Genomic DNA, 22,200 nt, shown 5'->3' with positions numbered 1-22,200 from the left:
ACGTGTTAAAAAGCATACAGCAGCCCCTTTGACTTCTTACATTTCTCGTTTCTTTTCTGCAGTGGTTCCCAACCTTTCTTGGACCATTACCCCTGAGTGCTATCAGACATTAGCTATTGTCCCCACCTTCCCCCCTCCCTCCCTTTACCATCCCTGCCCCCCCCCCCCCTCCCTGCCCCGCATATCACCAACTTGAGCACTAACTAAATTTTAGACTGAAAGACTTTTCTTGGAACACTTTTATTTTTGAAATGATGGAAGACGAATTATATTTAGTTTGTGTGTGTGTGTGTGTGTGTGTGTGTGTGTGTCAGAATGAATGACGAAGGAATTCGTGGTGCATTGCTAGTTCTACCCTATTCCTTCTCAGAAAAGAAATGTAACTATCCACTGTGAGGGTACACATTTGTTTCAAAAGGTGCTTCCCCTGCATTACTCCTCTCCATTGCGGCATGTGTGGACTATACTTCCTGCTCGAAAATCAATTCGTTGCTGCGCTTCTTACTTCTTAACTGACAGAAGTCTGCTGACTTCAGGCTGTTAATGCTTTGTGTCTAGCCACTCTAATAATAATAATATTAATAATAATAACAAGTGAGTACAGCGCTATAGTAGCCCTTATGTAGTTACTGATGTGTTGTCAATTAATTCATTGGTCTGTTTCGAAGCGAGTAGTGAGGAAATTTCTGGAGTACTGCAGGTATTATCTACAATTTGGAGAAGACATTTTCTTGAGATATTTGTTACGTACCTGTCTCACTTTTATCATCAGCGATGTACGGGACAATACTCAACATATGTGTGTAGCGGGTGGGTTTGGTGGGGAACTTGGAACCTCCACCTCATTAATGCTACTAATTGAGAATAAGTAGTTATTGATAACTTATATAATAAATATTAGTCTTACAAAATTGTTATAATGGTAATGATCTTTTGAAAGTAGTTTAGTTTCGTGACTGCTACAGAATCGAATCGTTTAGTTTCTACCTCTCAGAATGTTTCATTTTTCCCCTCAGGGGGTAATTAACCCCCAGGTTGTGAACCACTGTTTTAGTGGAATTAATCAAAAGTTATATGATAGAAACATGAGGCGGTCTGTTCTTTGTTGTGGAAATCAGTGCTAAGTTGTGCAACGAATGAAAGATAATTACTCATGGCTGTGACGAAGAGGTAGTGTGAATAGCAATTATTACGAGCGTATGGTTTCAGCAGTGAGATTATCAGCTGAACCGATTTGATGAAATTTGGCCTAGAGATAGATCGAAGACTGAGGAAGAACATGTGCTACTTTAGGAAGTGTGTAGTACAAGATACTTATTGATCTGAAGAAAATTACTTGAATTATGGAAAATATTTATCCTTTGAGAAAAGCTATTTACTCTTTGACTTTTGATCTTTATCATGTTTGCGGAAACATATTTGTTGGTTGATATGTGTTGCATGATACGATTCACAGTAATAAATACAATGCTAATACAATCTTAAATATTTCTAATCCATACTTTCACATTATTTGTGTGTAATGTACACACTGTATTATGTACAGCTACTTCAGTAGCACGATGAATAGCTGCGCGCTCCTACCCACGCCGCTCTGTACAGCCTGCTCCACAGCAGCACTGCGAACGCCGACGCATCGTGCTTTGGGATAGAATGGGAGGGGCGTGGGAGGGAGAAGAGTCATCATCATCATCATTTAAGACTGATTATGCCTTTCAGCGTTCAGTCTGGAGCATAGCCCCCCTTATACAGTTCCTCCATGATCCCCTATTCAGTGCTAACATTGGTGCCTCTTCTGATGTTAAACCTATTACTTCAAAATCATTCTTAACCGAATCCAGGTACCTTCTCCTCGGTCTGCCCCGTCTCCTCCTACCCCCTACTGCAGAGCCCATGAGTCTCTTGGGTAACCTTGCTTCTCCCATGCGTGTAACATGACCCCACCATCTAAGCCTGTTCGCCCTGACTGCTACATCTATAGAGTTCATTCCCAGTTTTTCTTTAATTTCCTCATTGTGGACACCCTCCTGCCATTGTTCCCATCTACTAGTACCTGCAATCATCCTAGCTACTTTCATATCCGTAACCTCAACCTTGTTGATAAGGTAACCTGAATCTACCCAGCTTTCGCTCCCATACAACAAAGTTGGTCGAAAGATTGAACGGTGCACAGATAACTTAGTCTTGGTACTGACTTCCTTCTTGCAGAAGAGAGTAGATCGTAGCTGAGCGCTCACTGCTTTAGCTTTGCTACACCTCGCTTCCAGTTTTTTCACTATGTTGCCATCCTGTGAGAATATGCATCCTAAGTACTTGAAACCGTCCACCTGTTCTAACTTTGTTCCTCCTATTTGGCACTCAATCCGTTTATATTTCTTTCCCACTGACATTACTTTCGTTTTGGAGATGCTAATCTTCATACCATAGTCCTTACATTTCTGATCTAGCTCTGAAATATTACTTTGCAAACTTTCAATCGAATCTGCCATCACAACTAAGTCATCCGCATATGCAAGACTGCTTATTTTGTGTTCACATATCTTAATCTCACCCAGCCAGTCTATTGTTTTCAACATATGATCCACAAATAATATGAACAACAGTGGAGACAGGTTGCAGCCTTGTCTTATCCCTGAAACTACTCTGAACCGTGAACTCAACTTACCGTCAACTCTAACTGCTGCCTGACTATCCATGTAAAGAACTTTAATTGCTTGCAAAAATTTGCCTCCTATTCCATAATCTTGTAGAACAGACAATAACTTCCTCCTAGGAACCCGGTCCTATGCCTTTTCTAGATCTATAAAGCATAGATACAATTCCCTGTTCCACTCATAACGCTTCTCCATTATTTGCCGTAAGCTAAAGATCTGGTCCTGACAACCTCTAAGAGGCCTAAACCCACACTGATTTTCATCCAATTGGTCCTCAACTAATACTCGCACTTTCCTTTCAACAATACCTGGGAAGATTTTACCCACAACGCTGTGTTTACCCGAAAAGGCAGGCACGTGAGGGCAGCTGACGATATTGCGCGTACAGTAACTTACTTACTCACCATCACTCATGATAAAACAACTGGTGATATGCGAGCGTAGCCACGAGTAACAGCTAGTACTGTCATATATACACTGCGCAACACAATTAAGGGTCACTTAAAAAAAAAGAAATCATTATATATTATATTGCGACGCAGAAGTTCGAAATTTGACTCGAAGGTGCCTACAACTTTCTCTATAATGGTGTAAAAACGTGGCGGCTTGTAACGTCACCTTCCTGTTTGGCGACGTTTCAAACACCAAAAATGTCAACATATGCGGAAAAAAGAAGGCAATTGGTACCAGATATCTATGTACAGGTCGCATAGTTCAAGTAAATTGCGGGTCGGTGGTTTGTGATGATTTTAATGTAAATTTCTTGCAGGGAATGGGCAGGAAAGGTAAATGGAGATGTTGCTAGCAACATATGGTTCAGTGTCAGTTATACATTTTCTTGCTTTAGCAGCTCGTGATAGTAATATATTGACAGATAAACAGAACTGCAACATTTTGTAAGAAGTTCTAAAAATCCACGAGTATGCACATCTTGTCAGAAATTGTCAGGTCAGACACTGAAAGCAAATCAATACGGAATAGCATTCAAAGAGAGACGGGGAATCAAGTCTTTGAAGATCACACTACTTCTAACAAAGAGAATGGGAGTGTTATAAACGTCAGTTCAAGCGAAGCAGGTATTTTTACTAACTTGTTTTTAAAAGCAGGCGAGAAAATCGGTCCAAGAAGCTCAGAAATGAAAGCAACATCGTACAGTTAAGATACAATATAGGGGAAATTTAGTGAACTTAAAATCTGTCATACATCCCCATCTAAAATGAGGAATATCAAGGTGTCCCTGAAAGGGATAAGTTTACATGGAGTTGATATATTCTCCACTAAAACGTAAAAAAATAACTTGGCCCTGTAAGTTCTTATGTTTTGAATCATAGGTGTAATACGTCATTAGTTCAGGGTATTTTCCCAGTTAGTCCTTTTTTCAGTTGATACAAGAAGAAGGATCGAAAAAGAAAATACTAAATGATGTTTTTGCTGATGTTCTTGATTGCTTTTGCACAAATCGACGAGCATTAAACTGGGAAAATACATCTCATCCAGTTTTCTATAGTTGCATACACCCACCTACTATTTAAGAAGTTCACCGAAAAAAAATTACAGAGTAGGAATCCTTGGCTATGAATATTGATGAAAATTTAAATTGAAAAAAAAATAGTAAACCTGCAAAAATATAATGTTTGTCATAAGAATAATCAAAAACTTTTCGAACATATAAATCAGAAAGTTAACTCATTTTACATATTTTCATTCACTGATGTCTTGCAGCATAATACTCTGCAGTAACTTACCAATAAGGCAGAAAAGCATTCATTACACAAAATAAAGTATGTAAAATTATATGCAAAGTCCACATAATACATAAGACATTTGATTAAACAAATGGGAATTTTAACGACGGCCTCGCAGTATAGTTATTCACTCACGAAACAAGTTGTCAATATCTCATTGCACTTTGAGGACTGTACTAGAAGAAAAAAATGAACTGTACTTCCCTCTAGTGAATTTAACTTTGGCACAGTAGGAAGTACAATACTTAGTTATAAAACTCTCTGATAATCTGCTCATTGAGATAAAATGTTTCACCCATAGTAGATTAAAGCTGTTTTTTCTCCTTAAAAACCTCTTCAATGTCATAGATGAATTCTTCAATAGAAGTGCTTAGTCAATTACAAACCCTTTAAATTGTTTTGTGATCTACGGAACATGGACTTATTGTATTGTATTGTATGGAACGGGGGACCTAGTAACAATGGAGGGGCTTCGTCCCCGGCTTAGCCATCAGTGGTACACAACCCCACAACAGGCTACAGCAGTCCACTCACCCCACCGTCGCCCGACACCAAACATAGGGTTATTGTGCGGTTCGGCCCCCAGTGGACCACCCGAGAACGTCTCACACCAGACGAGTGTAACCCCAATGTTTGTGTGGTAGACTAATTATGGCGTACGCGTACGTGCAGAAAGTGTTTGCGCAGCAATCGCCGACATAGTGTAACTGAGGCGGCATAAAGGGAACCAGCCCGAATTCGCCGAGGCAGACGGAAAACCGCCTTAAAACCATCCACAGACTGTCCGGCATACCGGACCTCGTCACTAATCCGCCGGGCGGATTCCAGCCGGGGACCAGCACACCTGCGCGCCCGGAAAGCAAACAGGGGCTTAAGTAACCAATGAGAGACTGGAAGTGAATGTCCTTGTCAGAAGTTTGTGAACATATTACTGAAATACGTATATGTGATAAATTATTTTCTTTTTTTGACGCACAAGAGCGACTGTCACACCCAAGAGAGTTGAGCCACAGTTGCGAGCGCCGAATCAAAGAGGTTAGAAGAGGGCCTTCTCAAACTTCCCATTAGTGTAGAAGCTAGATTCTCATGAGACATCATATCGTGCATTTACACTTAAGCCCTCAGGGACGATTGAGCTGTACGAGGGGAGACCCAAAAGTAACCGGTATCGTAATGCTGCACATCGTGTACTTGTAGTAGCAAGTTGTGCCGCCAGAGGGTTGTAGTAGGAGCTATGCTGAGTCATTCTGCCACGCGGCTTGACCCAACAGTGAGAAGTGTGGTTTATTTGGTAGTTCTGTGAGTGTGCGTACAGTGCAGACGTGACACGAGGAAATGGCTAGTTCTTTCGAACAACGTGCGGCAGTGAAGTTTTGTTTCTTGCTCGGCAAGACCGCAGCAGAAACTGTTGCGATGATTCAGACAGCCTATAAAGACCATGCTCTTAGTAAAACGCAAGTGTACGAATGGTTTTCTCGGTTTAAAAAGGGAGAAATGGTGGTTGAAGATCAGCCCCATGCCGGTCGACCTTCAACGGCTCGAAGGGAAGACAACATCGACAAAATACGTGATCTCATCAGTGAAGATCGACGCAGGACAATCGACCAACTCGAGAACTTGTCCGGGTTGTCCTGGAGCTCAATTCAGCGCATCTTCACTATCGATTTGGGTATCCGTTGAGTGGCAGCAAAATTCGTGCCGAAGCTTCTTACTGGAGATCAAAGGGATCGTCGTGTTCAAGCCTGTCTCGAAATGAAGGACGCGTTCAAAGATGATCCATATTTTTCCAAGAAAATCATTACAGGTGATGAGTCATGGTGCTATGGGAAGTCACCTGGCTCACCTCGACCAAAAAAAGCTCGACAAGTGAAATCGAATGTGAAAAGAATGTTGATCTGTTTTTTTTTTTTTTTACATCAAAGGGATCGTACACTCTGAATTTGTCCCCGAAAACCAGACAGTAAACCAACAATTCTATTTGGAGGTTACGAAACGGCTTCGCAGAAGTTTGTCGCGAAAACGTCCGGCTGTGTGGGATTCTGGTGTGTGGTTCCTGCATCACGACAACACTCCCGCGCACACGGCTCTCAGCGTTCGCCGGTTTTTGGCCTCAACGAAGACGACTACCTTGACCCACGCGCCCTATTCGCCGGATTTAGCACCCTCGGACTTCTTCCTATTCCCGAATATGATAAGAGACTTGAGAGGGAAGCGTTTTGCGGATGTGGAAGACGTAAAACGCAGTGTCATGTAACTGCTAGCAGGTATCAAAGAGGACGAATTTAAAAGGTGCTTCGAACACTGGAGTGAACGTTTGGACAAGTGTATTAATGCTAATGGAGAGTACTTCGAAGGAGATTAAAGTTGCACTTGAAAACAACAAAGTATATGCTTTCTAGAAAGAAATTCCGGTTATTTTTGGGTCCCCCACCTCGGATCTGTGAGTTGAAGGATGACAGTGTGTTTGAGAAGCTTCTCAGAGAGACAAGAGGTAATGAGGAAGGCGGGGGAAGCGCGGCGCTACTTGCCGGTCCGGTCGAAGCTGAAGGCCTGTATCCGCATGCCGACGCAGCAGCCGCAGGTGAGGTCCTGGCAGGAGCAGGGCATGCGCAGCCGCGCCCCCAGCAGCCGCGTCGGCGGCCGCCGCCGGATGTCCAGCAGCTCGAGGCGCGCCTCTGCAACACCGCACGCCGCCCGCTGCAACACACGCCGCTCGCTGGCTGCCTGCTGCTCGCTTACGGCTAAAGGCGGGCCACTTTCTGGCCTCAACCGACTCGTCACGTGTCTGCGTGCGGGACAGCCGCCAACCAGCTCGCGAGCGGTCCAGTGACGTCAGTAATCGACCAACTGTGCCGAGCGAGGAGTTCTAAAATCCTTTAAGTGACGTCAGTGAACAATGACAGTGACGAGCGAGGAGTTCTGCTACTTCGATTACGCTGCAGACTGCGCATGCGTAGAAACAAGACACTTTGCCTTCGTTTTTAAGTACAGAGTGTATATAACTGAAGTTCCAGTTTGTAAACGCTGTAGAAACAGAACCATTGCTCAGAATGACGTCACGTATGAACAGCATATTTTGGTGACTCTGCGCCACTAGTCCTCCGAGAGTTCCGGGCACTCTAGGCTATTAAAAAAGGGCATTGCTCCGATGTTTGCTTAGGGTCTGGAGAAAATGATCACGTAATGTCCCCTGCAGGTGCCTAATCGTTAGTCCGGATGTGTTTATATGATTTGTGTATAACAATATGTGCACACTGAAGAACTCACATATTAGAAAAGCTTATAGGATGTCATTTATACAGTACATCCTATATCATGGGAGGAAAAAAGGGAAGCCACGCTCCAGAATCTAAGTGCCTGGCGTTGTTGCTCATGGTTTCGTTACAGACTAGCTTCGCGCCAACTGCTTCGCTCACGTAGACTGTATGGCCGGCACATAGTTAGTTTTTTTTGTTTTGTTTCTGTTTTTTTAATCGATTTTGTGTGTTGTTATGCCCATTGCTCATGTGTGCATCTACACACTATAAAAGAGTTAGTGACCCTTACATGGCTGCCAGTCTTGTAATAATTAAACTGTTCCAAAGGGTTTAATTTAATATTACATAGTGGTAAAAAAAAGAAAGACACAAACTGGGTAAGTGGTTCTGTAGTTATTTGCGTCAGTCTTACATCCAGCACTGCAGTCTCTCATCTCAAATAGATACTCCTGTACGTAAAATCGCATTTAAATGTGGTAACTATTCTGTCGTCGGTAATGATTAGTTATTAGTTATTCGTAAATCGAAAAGACAGGATCTTTTGAAGTACAGCGTGGCGTGGGGATGAAAGCGGTTGATCCGACGTCTGTCGAATATGGGGCCACAGCATTACATGGGGGGTCGCACTGTGGTGTGTAAACATGCAGTGCACGGGGAATTGTGCAAATATTGGACATGCCAGCGAGCACGGTGCATGAAATCCTACGAAACATCCTGTATTACTATCCACACAAAATCACCCATGTTCAGGAATTGCTACCTACTGACATGCCAGCAAGACAAACGTTCCCTCTGGAAATTCTTGCTCGCTTGGAAGTGGACAACGAATGGCAATGTAACATTCTGTGGACCGACGGAGCCCATTTCCATCTCCAACGACCTGTTAATACGCAGAATTGCAGAATATGGGCTACGGGAAATCCGCAAGCACATTAGCCTGTACCCCTTCACACGGCAAAGGTGACTGTGTGGTGCGGGTTGAGACCACCGTTTGTTGTAAGGGCCGTATTTTTTTTCGAGGAGATGAGTCCTTGGGGTCCTATTACCACTAGCGTCATACCAACCCTTGAACGACGAGATTGTTTGGCTACGATTATTTCTATGCAAGGTAACGATCCTCTACAGTCAGTGAAGCGGCTGCCGCAGAGGCACTAGGGAAATACTAGTTGTACCAGCCGCCAATACCCTACAGCCTGGCTGTCCACATCACTTGATCTTAGCCCGCGTGAGTTTGGCTGACAGGTGCTGAGTGCTCCAATTACGAACGTAGCTGGGCCGGAAGCACGAATTACGCAGCGTATTCTCAACGTGACCTCCGAGACATTCCGATCTGTTGTGGAACATGCTGTTTCCCGATTTCAACTTGTGACAGAAAGCGGAGGACAGCATATTGAACGTGTCTTGTGTCAGTTCCACGACAGTTAGAAACCGATATTATTTTGATTTTTGTGCAGTTTTTGGCCTCAGGACACTTAAAAACCGATTTTTCCCATCCGCAGTATTACGACCACGCTGTGGTGGATGGGCTTACCTAATTAACACTGCCACAAACGTTGACTGCCGAAGTTGTGACGTCATGCTCATTGAACAGTACGGATGGTGTAACGTGCAACTCAAACCATTGGCCTTCATCTGTCATTTGCAGCCGACTCCATTTCAAACGTCCCCTTTGGAAATTAAGAATGACAGTGCTGGAAAAACTCTTACGTTATTTGATTTTCAAACAGCTGAACAAAACTGAACGTACTCAGACATTTCTCTCTTTACTTATTCTGATCATCACTAAAACGACACACAATATTTTAGCGGAACGCAATATGACTTTCAATAATCCCTACAAAAGAATAGCCCTGACTAACAATAACAAATACCTTTTATGAATCATTTGCCTCACAAAAGTCTTAATTGCTCGAACTACTGCAATACAGCGAGCCCCAATACTGCCAGATAAACAAAAGATTCTAACTACTGAAGGCACTAACTACTAATAGGCACAGTTAGCAAATGAAAGATTTTGATTGAGAACAAACGATGTATTTGCCTTAATAGCGTTCAAAAGTCATTATATGACATCCACCTTTACAAATTTCCTTTTTCTGGCGGACACACGTCCAGATCGTTCACTTATAGTAACCTCTCAAAACTTGGGCATCTCTCTCTCCACATCCACCACTGCTAGCAGCTCACCTCCAACTGCACAATGCTACACGCTGTTCACATCCAACTGCCCAACAATACACAAGCGAATATTCCAACAAGGAGTTCAACCAGCCACAGACTGCACACAGCACAGTCAGTGATTTTCATACAGAGCACTATGTGGCGTTACCAACATAAAAACCTAAACAGCCTACTTACACATTTAAGTTAAGAAGCTTACAGCGCCATCTGTTGCTAATATTTTCGTTAAATTTTTTTGTTCCATGACGTTTCCCCCTACGGCTATAATATGCTGTTCAAATTTGACGCAATCCTGACCAATGGTTCTCTTTTTACAGCGTTTTGAAACTGGAACTTTAATTATGGACACCCAGTTTATATTTTCTCGAGGATATAAATGCAGATCTTTTGAAATGTTTGGACGACTTTTTTCCTATTCTTTATGCTCTCAAAAGCGTGGAGAAATAACCATACGATCTTTGTCAAAAACATCCACTACGAACTTTGCATTTGTTATTAGTTAAGTCTTCTATCGGTCTTGTTCCTACCTTCTTGTACTACACATCGATCCTTTTATTGTATAAAGAAAGAGTGCCTCCATAACCTCACTTTCACCGGTCAGGTGCCAAACTCCACAGCAGAGAGCTCTGACAACGCTAGCAGTTTTGGCGTTGCCGTGTAAGTGATAACGACGTTTCGTGACAGACGAGACTCAGTACAGGACCAAACCTCCAGGGGCGCTGCAGTAGACCTGCTTACCAAGACCAGTCGATTGAGACAAGAAAGTCGCTCGCGTAAAAGGGGCTTTACACATACAGCCGCGACAGTCCTGTTATACCTGCGACAGCAGCGACCCGTCAGCCACACTGTTGCCTGACGAATGCGAATAGTGTCGTTTGTGCTCATCTGAAACATAGTTCTTACAAAAGGGGGCATGTGTATGTAGCGAATTACAGCAAAACAAAAGGAAGACACCGTATCTGTGATTCATTCAGTATCCTTCGAAGTCTCAGAGTAATGAAACATCACATTACAGGGCTGCTTACTTACGATTCTCTTGTAACCAACAGACATTTAGTGAATATTAATGTTTATTCTTAGAAGCAGGAAATGGATGATAAATCGTACGAGAAAGCGAAATGCAGTAAGTATCATAACAACGTGTTTCATTCTTTACACTCGGAGCCAAAGCAGTTTATGAACGTCAAAAACTAATATGGAATGCAGTACCAAAAAAAGGCCACCGCTGACTGTCCGCTGAATAAAAAACTGTCACACTGCCGTGGTAATAAAAAGTAAAATGTAATAAACTATTTCCCAGTACTGGAGCTAGGAACATCAGAACCTTCAACTCAGACGTATTTCACAAGATGAAATAATTAGGCTAAATAAAACTATTCATGAGTTGGAATATCAAATGAAGTATACTCGTATCTAAATGAAAATCACTGGACTCTGTGTGAAATTATTACAGGCCAAGAGAGGTTCTGTCGCTAAAAGAATAGACATCCCAGGATACCACAGAACACAAGTGGAGAAGGACAACATGCTTTTTTTTTTAAATAGTTACATCCAAGTACTTGAAAAAGATGCTCCTTATTTATTATTAAGCCAGATCAGGAGACCATTGAAAGGGTACGACGGAGAGATTAAATTCAAAAGGATCTCTTCACGAATACGTTACAGCTTCTGTCATGAATTTTGGCTCTGTTTACATTCATTTTACGGTCGAATTTAAATTTTCTTGCCAGTTGTGGTAGTGGGTTTCATTTTCCGACTTTTCGCGAAATTTTGTAGACTCGACGTAAGTGCTACGTCGCTATTATTTTACGAGCTATTAGAAGCATTAAATAAAAGTGCATTAGTATCTTTCAGTTAGATCTCGATAGATGATAAGGTTCCTGTTATTACTGCTTCTGTCCACCCCCGGTAGCTTAGTGGTCAGAGCGACAGAATGTCAATCCTAGGGGCCTGGGTTCGGTCCTCGGCTGAGTCGGAGATTTTCTCCGCTCAAGGACTGGGTGTTGTGTTGTCCTAATCATCATCATTTCATCCCCATGGACACGCAAGTCACCGAAGTGGCGTCAAATCGAAAAACTTCGCACCCGGCGAACGGTCTACCCGACGGGAGGCACTTGTCACACTGCTTTTTATATCACTTTTTCCTGCTTAGTTATCCTCTGCAATCCCTTGCCCCCTGTTCTTCATACTACCCTTCATTAACAAGTTTAGAGTTCCTTCTTGATTCATGATACATCATATCAACTTATCCCCTCTTTTAGCCAAGTTGTGCCATTTTTTTCTCTCCATTTAGAGTACAGCACAGAAAGAAGTGAGGTATTCCACCATAAAATAGTTGACCACATACCCAATGAAATAAAGAATGACAAAGATAGTAAAATTAACTTGAAACTCAAATTTAAACCGTATCTGTTTCCTTCTCTCCATTTAAGAATTTCTGAACATGAAATAATATGGGTTGTATGTGTGTGGGGGGGGGGGGAGGGGGAGGGGAGGGAGAAGGGGGAGGGGAGGTTCAGAGAGAGATTGAACTTAAGTGTAAATCACTGTACGTCGAAACAACATTTCTTAACGCTTTCGGATTACTAAACCAATGTATGACAAAATCCGCTGTCTTCTTTAGACTACATCTATCTCTCAGTATTTTCTGATATAAGTCCCGGGCTTATGGCAGTACTGATGTACCGGTCGAAAGGTGGTCTTCTATCCAGAATGAATTTGCAGTTAGGAGCGGAGTGTGCACTGATTTGAATCTTCCTGTTAAATTACAACTGTCTGTCAGACGAGACCTCGAACCTGGGAGTACTCCATCTGCACTAATATCATTTATAGTACTAATTGAAACAAATCCGAGGTAGGCAGCGTCCCAGATATCGAGCTGAACTTACGAAGGCTTAAGTCAGGGGAGTGCAGTGGGTGGTATAGCACTTAGCAGCCCCATCAATCAAACAAATCAGTAACAGCTTGCACTGTACGTGCATGAGCATTGTCCTGCAAAATTATGGTCAGGTCCAGCAGAAAGTGTCATCATTTCTGTCTCTAAGCTGGTCGTAGGTTGTGTTCCAAAAGTGAACAGCATAGACACAGAAGTGATGATAGGACCTGACCATCATTTTGCAGGACGATGCTCAAGCACGTGCAGTGCAAGCTGCTAATGATTTGTTTGACTGATGGGGCGACTAAGCGCTGTACCACTTACTGGACTCTCCTGGCTTAAGCTCTCGAAAGTTCATCTCGATTTCTAAACTGAGCCGGCAGCTATGGCCGAGCTGTTCTAGGCGCTTCAGTCTGGTACCGCGCAGCTGCTACGGTCGCAGTTTCGAATCCTGCCTCGGGCATCGATGTGTGTGATGTCCTTAGGTTCGTTAGGTTTAAGTAGTTCTAATTTTTAGGGGACTGATGACCTCCGATATTAACTACCATGGTGCTCAGAGCCAGTTGAACCAGTTCTAAACTGAAGGAAACACTTCAGCATTCGCTTCAGAACTGCTGCAGATTCGTCGGGCGGTAGGCCACGCCACTCGAACTGTCAACACAACAGGCACTGCTAAGAGTATTCTATGACTTCCACATCGTTGGCAGCGGGTTATACAGAATGCTGGCGACTACTCTGAAGGTCAGTAAAACTTTGAAATACGTATCTATTCTGTACGAGCTGTAAATAAATAGTTGCCACTATTAAAGTTCCAACCCTCGTATTTAATTTATACTAAGATTTGCAGTGCCCATTCGGCACTCAAACCCTGTGATCCAGGTTCGAGTCTTTCTCCAGCGTACAGTTTTAATCTACCAAGAAGTTTCGCGGGGTCTGTGAGCTACCTCCTCCTTTCAGAGGAGTCTTCCAATTAATCTCAGTTTAGCCTCTCCCTTTTCTGTTGTTTGTTTTATATTAAAATAGTCGTCCCACTTTAAATCTCTCCGTATGCTGTAATATTTCTGGCTTAGTCAGCCATCATATTAGGCTCCAAGAAGCTGTTCCCAGAGCAGTGGAGATGCAAGAAGTATATAGATGACGAAATGTGGTGTGAGGTACCTGTGACAGATGTGAGATTCGGTACCATTCCCGTGAGAAAGACCGCCTGCGTAATGCTACTGCTCTGTAATTGGCTACTGCACCTGCATCAGAAGGTGTTGTGTTAAGATCATGGGGTCTTCTCGTGTGGCTATATTAAAATACGCGAGTGGCATCCCAAAGAAGTGATACATTATTTCAGAACAGAACCTCGCTAAAAGTCAGCTTCAGCCTCAAGGTACAGAACCTACGACCTGCGTGCTTTTTTCTGCGCTGGGGACATCAACTTGAAGACAGCAGGTTAGTGAACTATAACAGAACCTTCTTATTCCACACAGTGCAGTGGAAACAACTAGGCGCCTCACGTGTACTGCATGCACAGAACAAATGTGCCCAGTTGCAGGTCATCTGCAGTAACGCAGAGGAGGTAAAGAAGGATGATCGTTATTAACACCAACAGTCAATTCATTCTTCCTTTCTTGCCTTAATGCACCCATATATTTACTGGCTGTTGCAGTTTCATGAGTTGTTCGCCAATCGTGCAAACACACAATAAGGGGTCTTTTCCTCCTGTTTATGAGTAATACTTTAGATCTAGTTATGTTGAGGGTAAGAGGCTTATCTCACTAGGGGAAAGATAGATACCGAGTACAGGAAAATTAAAGAGACCTTTGGAGAAAAGAGAGCCACTTGTATGAACATCAAGAGCTCAGATGGAAACCCAGTTCTAAGCAAAGAAGGGAAAGCAGAAAGGTGGAAGGAGTATATAGAGGGTTTATACAAGGTCGATGTACTTGAGGACAATATTATGGAAATGGAAGAGGATGTAGATGAAGATGAAATGGGAGATACGATACTGCGTGAAGAGTTTGACAGAGCACTGAAATACCTGAGTCGAAACAAGGCCCCCGGAATAGACAACATTCCATTGGAACTACTGACGGCCTTGGGAGAGCCAGTCCTGACAAAACTCTACCATCTGGTGAGCAAGATGTATGAAACAGGCGAAATACCCTCAGACTTCAAGAAGAATATAATAATTCCAATCCCAAAGAAAGCAGGTGTTGACAGATGTGAAAATTACCGAACAATCAGTTTAATAAGCCACAGCTGCAAAATACTAACACGAATTCTTTACAGACGAATGGAAAAACTGGTAGAAGCCGACCTCGGGAAAGATCAGTTTGGATTCCGTAGAAATGTTGGAACACGTGAGGCAATTCTGACCTTACGACTTATCTTAGAAGAGAGATTAAGGAAAGGCAAACCTACGTTTCTAGCATTTGTAGACTTAGAGAAAGCTTTTGACAATGTTGACTGGAATACTCTCTTCCAAATTCTAAAGGTGGCAGGGGTAAAATACAGGGAGCGAAAGGCTATTTACAATTTGTACAGAAACCAGGTGGCAGTTATAAGAGTCGAGGGACATGAAAGGGAAGCAGTGGTTGGGAAGGGAGTGAGACAGGGTTGTAGTCTCTCCCCGATGTTATTCAATCTGTATATTGAGCAAGCAGTAAAGGACACAAAAGGAATATTCGGAGTAGGTATCAAAATCCATGGAGAAGAAATAAAAACTTTGAGGTTCGCCGATGACATTGTAATTCTGTCAGAGACATCAAAGGACTTGGAAGAGCAGTTGAACGGAATGGACAGTGTCTTGAAAGGACGATATGGGATGAACATCAACAAAAGCAAAACGAGGATAATGGAATGTAGTCGAATTAAGTCGGGTGATGCTGAGGGAATCAGATTAGGAAATGTGACACTTAAAGTAGTAAAGGAGTTTTGCCATTTGGGGAGCAAAATAACTGATGATGGTCGGAGTAGAGAGGATATAAAATGTAGACTGGCAATGGCAAGGAAAGCGTTTCTGAAGAAGAGAAATTTGTTAACATCGAGTATAGATTTAAGTGTCAGGAAGTCGTTTCTGAAAGTATTTGTATGGAGTGTAGCCATGTATGGAAGTGAAACATGGACGATAACTAGTTTGGACGAGAAGAGAATAGAAGCTTTTGAAATGTGGCGCTACAGAAGAATGCTGAAGATTAGATGGGTAGATCACATAACTAATGAGGAGGTATTCAATAGAATTGGGGAGAAGAGACGTTTGTGGCACAACTTGACAAAAAGAAGGGACCGGTTAGTAGGACATGTTCTGAGGCATCAAGGGATCACCAATTAAGTGTTGGAGGGCAGCGTGGAGGGTAATAATCGTACAGGGAGACCAAGAGATGAATACACTAAGCAGATTCAAAAGGATGTAAGTTGCAGTAGGTACTGGGAGGTGAAGAAGCTTGCACAGGATAGAGTAGCATGGAGAGATGCATCAAACCAGTCTCGGGACTGAAGACTACAACAACAACATGTTACGGGTCGACTGGTAGTCCCTTCAGGTATCCCTGCATTTCGCTACAATTTTATATGCTTGCAACTCCCTCATACTTTGTGACCCACGGCACACGCAGATAACCTAGCAGACAGCTGGCGGGCGCCTGGTGGTTACCTGTGTCGTGGGCGGCAGCAGCCGCGGCCTCCTGCCCCTGGGCCCGGAGCGGCGCCGCCAGGTGGAGGGCGAGGGCTGCGAAAAGCAGCGGGGCGACGCGGAGCCGGCGCAGCATGGCGAGCCACTGCTCGGGCTGGCGGGCTCGCGCGGGCGACGAACCCGCGAGAGCGGCGCGGCGCGGCCGTTCGCCAATCCGGCGGTCTGCCGGCGCGCCTGACCTTGCTGGCAGCGCGCGCCGTTACCGGGTCACACAGATCCTCGCGGCGCTTCGCGGTCGCTTTCCATTGCGGCTGCGACTCGCAGGCAAAGCGCTCCGGTCCGAATGCGAAAGCAGTGACGCACGTAGCGTAATCCTAGAGACTGCTGTGTACCGCTGCTAGTGTTAAAGCCGTGTCCCTTCAGTTCCAGAAGGCTTTCGATGAAGTTCTGCACTGTCACGTAATGGAGAAAATTAGAGTATACGGGATGTTACACCACTTTTACAATGCGATTGGAATGACCCTAGCAAACATAATACAGCCTGTCATTCTTAATGGAGAGGTAAAGCTCAGACGTAAAAGTAACTTCGGGCGTACTCCAAGTGAGTGTTATAGGGCCTTAGAGTTTACTATATACGTACATACGGTGCGCGCGCGCGCACACACACACACACACACACACACACGTACTACTGGCCATTAAAATTGCTACACCACGAAGATGACGTCCTACAGACGCGACATTTAACCGACAGGAAGAAGATGCTGTGATATGCAAATGATTAACTTTTGAGAGCATTCACACAAGGTTGGAGCCGGTGGCGACACCTACAACGTGCTGACATGAAGAAAGTTTCCAACCGATTTCTCATACACAAACAGCAGTTGACCGGCGTTGCCTGGTGAAATGTTGTTGTGATGCCTCGTGTAAGGAGGAGAAATACGTATCATCACGTTTCCGACTCTGATAAAGGGCGGATTGTAACCTATCGCGATGGCGGTTTATCGTATCGCGAGATTGCTGCTCGCGTTCGTCGAGATCCAATGACTGTTAGCAGAATGTGGGATCGGTGTGTTCCGGAGGGTAATACGGAACGCCGTGCTGGATCCCAACGGCCTCTTATCACTAGCTGTCTAGATGACAGGCATCTTATACGCATGACTGTAACGGATCGTGCAGCCACCTCTCGATCCCTGAGTCAACAGATGAGGACGTTTGCAGGACAACAACCATCTGCACGAACAGTTCGACGACGTTTGTAGCAGCACGGACTATCAGCTCGGAGAAAATGGTTGCGGTTACCCTTGACGCTGCATCACAAACAGCAGCGCCTGCGATGGTGCACTCAACGACGAACCTGGGTGCACGAATGGCAAAACGTCATTTTTTCGGATGAATCCAGGTTCCGTTTACAGCATCATGATGGTCGCGTCCGTGTTTGGCGACATCGCGGTGAACGCACATTGAGAGCATGTATTTGTCATCGCCATACTAGCGTATTACCTGGCGTGATGGTATGGGGTGCCATTGGTTACACGTCTCGGTCACCTCTTGTTCCCGTTGACGGCACTTCGAACAGTGGACGTTACATTTCAGATGTCTTACGACCCGTGGCTCTACCCTTTATTCGATCCCTGCTAAACCCCACATCTCAGCAGGACAATGCACGACCGAATGTTGCAGGTCCAGTACGGGCCTTTCTGGATACAGAAAATGTTCGACTGCTGCCCTGGCCAGCACATTCTCCAGATCACTCACCAACTGAAAACGTCTGGTCAATGGTGGCCGAGCAACTGGCTCGTCACAATACGCCAGTCACTACTCTTGATGAACTGTGGTATCGTGTTGAACCTGCATGGGCAGCTGTACCTGTACACGCCATCCAAGCTCTGTTTGACTCAATGCCCAGGTCTATCAAGGCCGTTAATACGGCCATAGGTGGTTGTTCTGGGTACTGATTTCTCAGGATCTATCCACCCAAATAGCGTGCAAATGAAATCACATGTCAGTTCTAGTGAAATATATTTGTCCATTGAATACCCGTTTATCATCTGCATTTCTTCTTAGTGCAGTAATTTAAATCGCCAGTAGAAGCGCCAAAGAAACTGGTTCAGACATGCTTATTCAAATACAGAGATGTATGAACAGGCGGTTGGCAACGGCGACAAGAGACAACAAGTGTCTGGCGCACTTGTTAGATCGATTACTGCTGCTACAATGGCAGGTTATCAAGATTTAAGTGATATTAAAAGTGGTGTTACTGTCGGCGGATGAGCGATGGGGACATAGCATCTCCGAGGTAGCAATGAATTGGGGATTTTCCCATGCGACCAATTCGCCAGTGTACCGTAAATGTAAGTAATCTGCTAAAACATCAAAACTTCGACATCGCTGCGGCCGGAAAAAGATCCTGCGAGAACGGGACCAACGACGACTGAAGAGAATCGTTCAACGTGACAGAAGTGCAACCGCCAATTGCTGCAGATTTCAATGCTGGGCCGTCAACAAATATCATGGTGCGAACCACTCAACGGATAATCGATACGGGCTTTCGGAGCCGAAGATCCACTCGTGTACCTTTGATGACTACACCGCACAAAGCTTCATACCTCACCTGGGCCCGTCAACACTGACATTGGACTGTTGATGACTGAAAACATGTGGCCAAGTCGGACGAGTCTCGTTTCAAATTGCATCGAGCGGATGGACGTGTACGGGTATGGAGACAACCTCATGAATCTATGTAAGCAGGGGAATGTTCAGGCTAGTGGAGGCTCTGTAATTTTGTGGGGCGTGTGCAGTTGGAGTGATATGGGATCACTGATACGTCTAGATACGGCTCTGACCGGCGACACATACGTAAGCACCCTGTCTGATAACCTGCATCCATTCATGTCCATTGTGCGTTCCGAGCGACATGGGCAATTCCAGCAAGAGAATATGATACCCCACACCTTCAAAACTGCTACAGAGTTGCTCCAGGTACACTCTTCTGAGTTGAAATACTTCCGCTGGCCACCAAAGTCCCCAGACATGAACATTAAGCATATCTGAGATGCCTTGCAGCGTCCTGTTCAGAAAACGTCTCCACACTCGCGTGCTCTTACGGCTTTACGGTCAGCCCTGCAGGATTCATGGCGTCAGTTCCCTCCAGGATTATTTCAGACATTAGTCGAGTCCGTGCCAAGTCGTGTTGAGGCACTTCCGCATGCTTGCGGGGGCCCTACACGATATTAAGCAGGTGTACCATTTTCTTTGGCCTTTCAGTATATATATATATATATATATATATATATATATATATATATATATATATATATATATATATATATATACTTATGTTCAGAAAAACTAGGACACCCTGAACGGCTTGAGACAGGATGTTCATATTCACAGGACATGTACATTAGTACACTCCTGGAAATGAAATAAGAACACCGTGAATTCATTGTCCCAGGAAGGGGAAACTTTATTGACACATTCCTGGGGTCAGATACATCACATGATCACACTGACAGAACCACAGGCACATAGACACAGGCAACAGAGCATGTCGGCACTAGTACAGTGTATATCCACCTTTCGCAGCAATGCAGGCTGCTATTCTCCCATGGAGACGATCGTAGAGATGCTGGATGTAGTCCTGTGGAACGGCTTGCCATGCCATTTACACCTGGCGCCTCAGTTGGACCAGCGTTCGTGCTGGACGTGCAGACCGCGTGAGACGACGCTTCATCCAGTCCCAAACATGCTCAATGGGGGACAGATCCGGAGATCTTGCTGGCCAGGGTAGTTGACTTACACCTTCTAGAGCACGTTGGGTGGCACGGGATACATGCGGACGTGCATTGTCCTGTTGGAACAGCAAGTTCCCTTGCCGGTCTAGGAATGGTAGAACGATGGGTTCGATGACGATTTGGATGTACCGTGCACTATTCAGTGTCCCCTCGACGATCACTAGTGGTGTACGGCCAGTGTAGGAGATCGCTCCCCACACCATGATGCCGGGTGTTGGCCCTGTGTGCCTCGGTCGTATGCAGTCCTGATTGTGGCGCTCACCTGCACGGCGCCAAACACGCATACGACCATCATTGGCACCAAGGCAGAAGCGACTCTCATCGCTGAAGACGACACGTCTCCATTCGTCCCTCCATTCACGCCTGTCGCGACACCACTGGAGGCGGGCTGCACGATGTTGGGGCGTGAGCGGAAGACGGCCTAACGGTGTGCGGGACCGTAGCCCAGCTTCATGGAGATGGTTGCGAATGGTCCTCGCCGATACCCCAGGAGCAACAGTGTCCCTAATTTGCTGGGAAGTGGCGGTGCGGTCCCCTACGGCACTGCGTAGGATCCTACGGTCTTGGCGTGCATCCGTGCGTCGCTGCGGTCCGGTCCCAGGTCGACGGGCACGTGCACCTTCCGCCGACCACTGGCGACAACATCGATGTACTGTGGAGACCTCACGCCCCACGTGTTGAGCAATTCGGCGGTACGTCCACCCGGCCTCCCGCATGCCCACTATACGCCCTCGCTCAAAGTCCGTCAACTGCACATACGGTTCACGTCCACGCTGTCGCGGCATGCTACCAGTGTTAAAGACCGCGATGGAGCTCCGTATGCCACGGCAAACTGGCTGACACTGACGGCGGCGGTGCACAAATGCTGCGCAGCTAGCGCCATTCGACGGCCAACACCGCGGTTCCTGGTGTGTCCGCTGTGCCGTGCGTGTGATCATTGCTTGTACAGCCCTCTCGCAGTGTCCGGAGCAAGTATGGTGGGTCTGACACTCCGGTGTCAATGTGTTCTTTTTTCCATTTTCAGGAGTGTAGTTATGTACAAACAGAGACAGTTTGTTTTCTCGTTCTCCTGACAAATGTCGGGTTTGGCACTTAAAACGTTTTCTATTTCGCCGCCATGGGCCTTCTTCTTGCAAGGTACTCTCCTTGCTCCCGGGGCAAACATGCGTGCATTTCCTGATGAGTCTTTGTCTTTCTTCTATAATTGCTAGTCCAGCAAGATGTACAGACAATCTATGAATATATAAAATAGATGAGAGGTACTGGCAGAGCTGAAGCTATGATACAGCATTGTGTGTCGTGCCGGCGTTACTGAATTGGTAAGAGAACTGCACGTGGGAGGTAACACTCTGGATTCAAGTCACGGTGTCATAAATAATTTTAAAACGTCAGCAAATATTGTAACAGCGTACACTGTACTACTGGATGCAAAATTCGTTGCGGATAATTGATTTCTGCTATATCGTTTAAAAATGTTAATTCTAAAACTCCTGCTGCTGTTGTGGTCTTCAGTCCAAGGACTGCATTGATGCAGCTCTCCATGCAACTGTATCCTGTGCAAGTCTCTTCATCTCCGAGTAACTACTGCAACCTACATCCATCTGAATCTACTTACTGTATTCATCTCTTGGTCTCCCTCTACGGTTTTTACCCACCGCTCTTTCTTCCAGTACTAAATTGGTGATCCATTGAGCCTCAGAATGTGTCCTACCAACCGATCCCTTCTTGTAGTCAGGTTGTACCACAAATTTCTCTTCTCCCCAGTTTTATTCAGTACCTCCTCATTAGTTACCTGTTCTATCCATCAAATATTCAACATCCTTCTATAGCACAATATTTCAAAATCTTCTTATTCTCTTCTGTTCCTAACTGTTTGTTGTACATATTTTACATCTGTACAGGCTACACTCCATGCAAATACTTTCAGAAAGGGCTTCCTGACACTTTGATCTACACCCGATGTTAACAAATTTCCCTTCTTCAGAAACGCTTTTCTTGCCATTGCCAGTCTACATTTTATATCCTTCCTACTTCGACCATCATCACTTATTTTTCTTCTCAAACAGCGAAAT

General features: G+C 44.8%; 1 protein-coding gene across 1 annotated transcript in view; it reads right to left on the bottom strand.

The window, feature by feature from the left end:
- LOC126088405 (uncharacterized) overlaps window positions 1–21,011 on the bottom strand; it is a 31,342-nt gene extending 10,331 nt beyond the window's left edge. The window contains exons 1-3 of the mRNA XM_049906545.1: window positions 20,888–21,011; window positions 16,353–16,570; window positions 6,928–7,096 (exon numbers count right to left, since the gene is read on the bottom strand). Of these exons, the coding sequence (XP_049762502.1) occupies window positions 6,928–7,096; window positions 16,353–16,570; window positions 20,888–21,011 (511 nt within the window). The remainder of the gene's footprint in view (window positions 1–6,927; window positions 7,097–16,352; window positions 16,571–20,887) is intronic.
- Window positions 21,012–22,200: the final 1,189 nt, after the last annotated feature.

Source organism: Schistocerca cancellata, chromosome 6 (assembly GCF_023864275.1).
Source record: "Schistocerca cancellata isolate TAMUIC-IGC-003103 chromosome 6, iqSchCanc2.1, whole genome shotgun sequence".
NCBI lineage: Eukaryota > Metazoa > Arthropoda > Insecta > Orthoptera > Acrididae > Schistocerca > Schistocerca cancellata.
The sequence above is the reverse complement of the archived record's forward strand: the minus strand, read 5'-3'. Positions and strand labels throughout refer to the sequence as shown.